The following is an 8,269-nucleotide window of genomic DNA, read 5'->3' on the forward strand; positions in this document are numbered from 1 at the left end:
ACTCCTGGCCTCATGCTCAGGGAAGTGGCAGCCTGGGGAATTATCTGCCGCTTGTGCTTCCTGGGGCTGGAGTCCCAACACTCTACCTAGGGTCTGTCCTGAGTGAGCAGTGCCTATGCTAGTCCCCCAGTGCCACCCAGAGGGCTGCCAAAAGCATGGGACTCTCAGACTTTCAGGCTCAGGATGTGACCACCAGGGTGCAGTGAGGCCTCATATCTGGGTGCCCAGAGTGGGGGGACCTAGGGGTGCCAGTGAGGTGGCTCCAGGCCCAGACATGGGCTCTAACTTGGGGTGCCGGGAAGCTCTCTGAATTCCCTGCTACATCCCAAGAAGACAGGCATGGGAAGCTATTCCAGGCTGAACCTCAATTCTCCTCCGGTACCTGTGTCCTGGGCGCCTGCCATGGGCTGCTGTGGTCACTGTGCCTCAGGGCAGGGGAGCGGCAGGACCTAGACCAGGCCCCTTCAGCACACTCATGGCACCTGCTGCTGTTTATTTGCCAGGGACTGATTTTCTTGAGGGACAATCCATTTCACAAGGGCCAAGAAAACAACAGCTTGGGGCGCCACCAGATCTTGGTTTCCCCACGCTGGCTCTGGAGGCCTGGCCAGGCTGCTCCCGGTGTAGCTGCCCACTGTGTGGCTTCCTGCCATCCTTCCAGGCCAGCAGCCCCCTCGGGGTAGCCTCGACCCCCAACCCCCACCCTGGCCTCTGCAGGACTGGCCCCTTCCACCCTGGACCCCTGGGCTCTCTCCTGTGGCAGCCTCACCCCTCCCTCCTGGTTCTGTAGCCCTACTCCCCGGCAGAAGTGCTCTTTCTTCCCCTCCAGCAAACGCTTTTCAGAGTGTGGATGACTGCGATCCTTCTGCCGGTCCCCGAAGTCCTCACCACCCCACCCCAGCTGAGCCAAGGTCAGTTGCAGCGTACCCTGGAGCATGAGGCAGCCTATCCAGAGCTGAGACTCTGCCATCCTGTCCCTTCCCCTTCTCTCTTCCCTCTCCCCAAGAAGATAGACCCCACCCCACCCCCAGTGCTTCTCTCCTGAAACCCCCACATCTCAGCCCAACCTGTACCCTGCCCGTGTACCCTGGAGGACCCTGATTTGCTCCAGAGGCTCCACAGCAGCGGCGGTGCCTACTAGAAGCTCCGTCCCCGACCTGTGCCTGCCTCCGCCCTATCCTTTCCTCTCTTCTCCTCCCTCCTCCCCTCTCCACCCGCCTGTGCTAACAGGCTCTGTGCCTCTTGGAGCAAACAACTGCTTAGGGAGCCAGGGGTAAGGTACAGCTGGTGATGCTGGGAGGGAACTGTGGGGACCCCCAGGAGAGGCCACAGGTGACCCAGGACCTGGCCCAGGAGCATGGGGCTTGAGGGACAACACACAGGTAAAGTACCCTGAAACGGGGCTGGGGGATAAGGTGGAAGGCTAAGGACAGGAGGCAAGTGGGGGATCCACCTGGGGGTTGGGAGCTGAGAATGAACGGATGGTGGGCACCCTCCTCCCCAGCTTTGGCAGGCAATCACAAGCTGGAAGTCAAAACCAAAAGAGACAGTGCGGTCTGGGGGAAGCAGGGGCCCAGCGCATGGATGGTGATCCTTCCAGACCTGCCATCTTCCCTCCATAGACTGTTTCCCCAACTGAAGACCCGGGAATTCCAGCTTCAGTGGTCTAGCCTGTAAAGAGGGTGCTCTTTAGCTTCGAAAAGAGGGAATCGTAATAATCTGTCCTTAGAGGGGATGCTGTTGAGTGCAGTGGTGCAGCCACTGGGGACCCCAGGGCTCAGAATATCCATGAATGCTGATTAAAAGCACAGCTGCTCCTGCCCCACTTGGCCATGTGGAGGAGGCCCAGCACCCCTCAGGTCCTCTCTCAGAGCCTCTGCTATCAAGGGTGACTATTCACAGAGAGTGATGTCTCTGTGGCAGCAGGCCAGGCTGCCAGGGACTTCTTCCCACCCACAGAGTAGCCAGGCCACTAAGGGGTTGGGGCTGGGTGGGGTCAGAATCCTCATGGCAACAGATACCGCTGTTCGGCTGGCTATGAACTAGGGTCTGCACTGAGCAGGGGTGAGTAGAAAGACCTAGGGTCAGCACGGGGCTGCTGCCAAGCCAGGTTGGAAGTAGACCAAAGGCTATGACCTTGCCAATCTGCCCTTCCTAGCTGGGCAGCCACAAGCAGCCCTGCTGTCCACACCCAATAGCAGTGGACCGAGCCAAGAGTTTGGAGGCCACTGGCCAGAGATCCCAGAGAGGTCCCCGTGTGTGGTTGGCGTCATCCCTGTCATCTACTACAGTGTCCTGCTGGGCCTGGGATTGCCTGGTGAGTGGGGACCTGGGGGCTGGGGGCTTGGGCTTGGCCAAGGATGAGGGTCCTCCCTGCTGAGCCCTGAGACCCAGGATTTGAGACTCCAGGTATCCTCCTGCCTTTGGGGGTTTTCTGGGTCCCTGGGCGGGGGGGAAGTTTAGAAGAGAATGAAAGTGAAGGCTAGGATTGAGGGTGTTCACAGCTAAACCCAGGGTCTCATCAGAGCACACAGCCATATCCTACCCCAGCAGCAGGCACGGTCCCGGGGGACTAAGCTCTCCAGGCCTAAGCTCAGCTGGTGCAAGTTCCCCGGGCTGCCCGCAGTCCTTTGAGAGCAGGGCTTGGGATTGGGGGGAATGTATGTGGATGAAGGAAAGGACAGGATAAGTGAACCCATCCCCACTGCAGAGGACATAGAATATCTAAAAAGGCCCTGCAGAGGAATGCCACAGGCCAGGTGGCTTCTGTGAGTCTCTTGCACATAACCAGGGTGAAGCCAGTGGCCTTCAGGGTGTGGATGGGCAGGGCAGAGCTGGCCAGCATGGCCTTTTTGATAAAGTGGGTTTTAAGAGAGATCTGGAAAGAAGTAAAAAGGGAAGCCAGCACAGCCTCTGGCACAAGCAGGCGGGGAGGGACGATGACTCCACATTGGAAGGCAAAGACTGAGCATCTCGTCTAATGCCTCTGACCTCTCCCCTCTGACCTCGGTGGCCATCAGTCAACCTCCTGACCGCAGTGGCCCTGGCCCGCCTGGCTGCCAGGACCAGGAAGCCCTCCTACTACTACCTTCTGGCACTCACGGCTTCAGATATCGTCACCCAGGTGGTCATCGTATTCGTGGGCTTCCTCCTGCAAGGAGCTGTGCTGGCCCGCCAAGTGCCCCAGGCCGTGGTGCGCTCAGCCAACATCCTGGAGTTTGCTGCCAACCATGCCTCAGTCTGGATAGCCATCCTGCTCACGGTAGACCGCTACAGTGCCCTGTGCCGCCCCTTGCACCACCGGGCTGCCTCATCCCCAGGCCGTACCCGCCGGGCCATTGCCACTGTCCTCGGTGCTGCCCTGCTGACAGGCATCCCCTTCTACTGGTGGCTGGACGTGTGGAGGGATGCTGACCCTCCTAGCACGCTGGACAAAGTCCTCAAGTGGGCTCACTGCCTCACTGTCTATTTCATCCCCTGTGGTGTGTTCCTGATCACCAACTCAGCCATCATCTACCAGCTACGGAAAAGTGGCCAGACTCGGCGGCGCCCCCAGGTAGGTAAAAGCACAGCCATCCTCCTGGGCGTTACCACACTCTTCACCCTCCTGTGGGCACCTCGGATCTTTGTCATGCTCTACCACATGTACGTGGCCCCCGTCCACCGGGACTGGAGGGTCCACCTGGCCTTGGACGTTGCCAACATGGCAGCCATGCTCAACACTGTGGTCAATTTTGGCCTCTATTGCTTTGTCAGTAAGACTTTCCGGGCCACTGTTCGAATGGTCATCCACGACGCCCACCTGCCCTGCATGCCAGGGTCACGGCCAGAGGGCACCATGGTGGGGCCTGTGCTGAAGCCTCTAGGACTCCCCAAAGGAGCAGAATTATAGAGGGAGTGCCCAGCCAGGGTGTTTGGGAACTCAGGGCCACATGTACTGGGGCCTTTGTGGTTGTGCCCAACAAAACTTTTTCAACACCCTGCTTTGCTGGGGGTGGGGGGTGGTGGCTCCTCCTTTGGGGGTGGCTCCCCACTAGAAAGGAGGACAAGGTGGCCAACGCTTACATTTACTTCAATAATCCCCACTTCCTGGGAAAGGAAAGGGCCCCACCAGGCACAGCTGATAGTGTCAACCATGATGAGCATTCCTTCATGAGGGGCATTTTGCCTGACACGTTGTGTGTGCTAAATTAATGTTGGTTGAATGAATGGACGGAAGGATAGGTGGATGGATGGATGGATGGATGGATGGATGGGAATCTTCTCGAGCCCACCTGTTTCATGGAACCTGCTTCTCACCCATTGCATCTATCACTTCTCTGGCTCCCAGTGGTAATGCCATGGTTTAACATGGAAGATACCTGAGAGTTCAAGGCCTTTCCTGGGCTGGGGGAACTCAGTGCCAGAGGGGCCACTTGGGAGAAAGATGCTACCCCTAGAGCAAGCCAGAGGGGGTGATCTCAAAGCAGGTTAGATGCAGCCAGGCCTGCATCCATCCAGCCCCGGGAGACACAGGAGCCCCTTAGCTCTCAAACATCCTGGTTTGATTCTGCTTAACTTCCTGCCCTGGAGCCAGAGCAGATGCAGGGGAGTTCTGGGGCCACAGTTTTCATTGTTGCCAAAGAAAGGGGCTCTCAGACCAGGGTACCAGGAGAACAGGAAGGAAGGAAGGGCTTAGCTGGAGGTGACCCTCAACCCTCTGCTGAGCCCCTCAGAGAAAGGCCTTTTCCTCCACCATGAGGAGGAAGGAGTTGGCCAAGCTGTTTTAGCATGGGGGGCTCAGCTCAGCCCCTCCCCAGGCTCTCCAGGGAGGCTTCCCAGGGCCTGTCTCTCCTCTTAGCACCTCTGCTGGGCTGGAGAGGCAGCTGGGGGAGATTAGCAGATGGAAAACTTACCTGCTCCAGGCATTGGGTAAACACATTAGTAGCCGAGCTGGGGCCACTTTCTGCTTCCCGGTCAGGCTGAGCTGACCTTTGTCCTGAATGGGAGGTTCAGACAGGGGCTCCACTCCCTAGCGGGATGACATAGGCAAAAGAGCCAGATGCGCAGAATAAACGCTCAGCTTTCTCCTTTCCTCTCCACCTCTTCCCAGGGCAAGGGTGTCCAGACAGACAGGCTCAGTCACACCCAGAAAGAGCATGGCACGGGTGATCCTTTAGCTCCAACAATGGAAACAGTTTTCCTAGCTCACCCCTGGGTGGCTCACACCTGTAATCCCAGCACTCTGGGAGGCTGAGGTTGGTGGATTGCCTGAGCGCACAAGTTCCAGACCAGCCTGAGCAAGAGTGAGACCCACATCTCTACTAAAAATGAAAAACTGAGACAAGAGAATCTCTTGAGCCCAAGAGTTTGAGGTTGCTGTGAGCTATGATGCCATGGCACTCTACCAAGGGTGACAAAGTGAGACTCTGTCTCAAAAACAAACAAACAACAAAAAAAAGTTTTCTTAAGCTTGCCACAAACACATTTAGTGGCACAACCTGACCTGACCTTATATGAGACTGTTCTGGTCCTGACGTGGTCCTGTGATGTGGGTATCTGTGAGTTCACTGTACTACAGCCTCACACCCAACTAGAATCACTAGCTGGGCAGGGTTGAGGCAGCCAGGCTTTATTCTTTGCAGAGGAGGTGGGGGTGGCAGGAACACAGATGTGGAAGGAGGCACCAGAGGGGTGGACACTGCCTGCCCCAGCCCAGTCTGAGTCTGTCCTACAGGAAGGCAAGAAAGCAGGAGGTGCCTCTGATGCAGAACCAGTGGAACGCTGCGGGGAGGAGGGCTTCTTTTCACTCTGTGAGAACCCCCCGGTGGTGGTGGGGGGGGGACCCTGAAGGGGAGTTTCCAGTAACAGGGAGGGAGTGACGGGCTGCCTCTATCAACTGGCTAGTTAGTGGCTGTTCTCCAGGAGGCTGGGAGAGCAAAATTGGCTCACCTGGCCCTGAGCACCAGGGACAACAGAAACTCCCAGAAACAGCTGGGGGAGGTTCTTTTGAGGTAGGTAGAGTCTTATAAAAGTTGGGGCTTTGAGATTCCAGAACTCCGTTGTCAATATGATCTCACTTGTACCTACAGGCTGGGGCAATATTCGCGTTTTCAAATAATCCTGTGTAATAAGCATTATACCGACTGAAGAGACGGAGGCGTAGCAGGCTAAAGAGTATGCCCTTAGCCCAAAGCTGGCCGAGAGCACGCAGAGACTCAAACCCAAGCCTGCTGCTTCCTGGTCCATCACCAGCTCCACCCCTTGCCTGTCAGGTGCTCACAGGTGTAGGTAGGAGGAAGGGCATTCTCTGAGGCTTTGCATTGCCTGGAGCTTCTGATTCTATCCTATTTTCCTAATAAAGTGCATTGTAAAGTTCTTCCGTAAAACATTTTTGTAGCCTTTAATAAAATGAAGAGATCGTCAATTCGGTAAGCATGCCGCTGAAATGTAAAAGTTCTGTCACATCTGTCCTTGCTGTTTCCTTTGTTTTTATTATTAAACTCCTGACTTCTAGAGCAAAGACGAACCTGGCCTCTATTTATCCTTCTCCTTCCATTCTCCACCCACCCACCCACCCACTGAAATAGCTTCCCAATGAGAATTCCGGTTTGAAATTCTAAGTTTCTTTCTCACAATTCCCACTGCATAGTGTCATTTTGTCCGTCAACCTTACTGTCCTTAGCCATTTGTTAACATCTGAGGACAGTTATTTGTTGCATGTCCTTTGTTTCTTCCCAAGCCTTATGTGACTTTTGCCGGTTGGAAGCTCTTGATAAATTCTTTCCTAAGCTCTCTATATTTTGCATAACAAAATACCATAGAAACAACAGACATTTATTTCCTCACAGTTCTGGGGGCTAGACGTCCAAGACCAAGGTGCTGGCAGCTTGTGTTTCCTCAGAGGCCTCTCCCCTGGGCTTGTGGATGGCCGCCTTCTCACTGTGTCCTCTGCGTCCTTTCCTCTGGGCACACCCCTCTGATGTCTGTGTGTCCTCATTTCTTCTTCCCACAAAGATTGGGTGAGGGCCCCGCAGCCTCGTCTTGACTTAATCTCTCTTTAAAAGCCCTACCTCCAAATACAGTCACATGGGTCTTCAGCATATGAATTTTGAAGGTGGAACCCAGTTCAGCCTATATACTATGGGTATTTTAAAGAGAAATGTTAGCTGGGCTATGTATCCCATCTCCGATGGAAGTAACTTATCTCGTAACTGTATATGAAATGCCCCTACCTTTCTCTTTTTGCTGGCTGGTGCAACAACATTCAAAGCCAGTCTTTTATCTATTTTTTTTTTCCAAGACAGGGTCTCACTCTATCACCCAGGCTAGAGTACCATGGCCTCAACCTAGCTCACTGCAACCTTAAACTCCCGGGCTTAAGTGATTCTCCTGCATCAGTCTCTCGTAGCTGGGACTATAGATGCCTGAAACAATGCCTGGCTAGTTTTTCTATTTTTAGTAGAGATGGGGTCTCGCTCTTGCACAGGCTGATCTTAAACTTTGGGGCTCAAAGGATCCTCTGGCCTCTGCTTTTTTTGTTTGTTTGTTTGAGTCTCAAGCTGTCACCCTGAGACTCTGTCTCTCAAGCTGGGTAGAGTGCCATGGTGTTACAGCTCACAGCAACCTCAAACTGTTGGGCTTAAGTGATTCTCTTTCCTCAGCCTCCTAAGTAGCTGGGACAACAGGTGCCCACCACAATGCCCGGCTATTTTTCTGTCGCAGTTGTCATTGTTGCTTTAGCTGGCCCGGGCCAGATTCGAACTCTCCAGTCTTAGTGTATGTGGCTGGCGCCCTACCCACTGAGCTAAGGGTGCTGCCATCACCTCAGCTTTCCAGAGTGCTAGGGTTACAGGCATCAGCCACAGCGCCCATCCCACTCCTGTCTCTTTAAACATGATATTTCCTTTCTTCTTAGATGCTTGGACAACCTTGAAGTTTCTGAAGTAGTGAACACTGTTAAAGAACAAACTGGAGCGATTCTTTCTTTAAGACCCTTCCCTGACCATATATCTTCCACAGAGAGTGTCATCATTCAGGAAATGTCCCCGTATTAACCACAGTTGGGTCGCTGCTGTCCTGTTCCCTTGGCCACTCGGGGTTATTCTCTGGCAGGATGTTCTTCGGGTGGATGCCAGGCTGTCTGGGTTCCTATCACTTCTGCTCCGCCAGTGCTTTCTAAGTTCACAGAGGTTTCCAGCATTACTGCTGCAGACTCCTCCTTCCTCCTTCTAAGCACTTGTATTTTTTCTCTCTCAAATGGGTATAAACACACCCTGGTGGCTTCTGG

The 8,269-nt window shown here is 54.5% G+C and overlaps 1 protein-coding gene across 1 annotated transcript; it reads left to right on the forward strand.

The window, feature by feature from the left end:
• Positions 1-1,290: 1,290 nt before the first annotated feature.
• Positions 1,291-3,892, forward strand: GPR142 (G protein-coupled receptor 142). The gene is given in 4 exon segments (XM_053570046.1): positions 1,291-1,343; positions 1,345-1,382; positions 2,159-2,317; positions 3,021-3,892. Coding segments are annotated over 4 exon segments (1,122 nt in total).
• Positions 3,893-8,269: the final 4,377 nt, after the last annotated feature.

The sequence above is a fragment of the Nycticebus coucang genome, chromosome 18 (genome assembly GCF_027406575.1).
Source record: "Nycticebus coucang isolate mNycCou1 chromosome 18, mNycCou1.pri, whole genome shotgun sequence".
NCBI classification, from domain to species: Eukaryota; Metazoa; Chordata; class Mammalia; order Primates; family Lorisidae; genus Nycticebus; species Nycticebus coucang.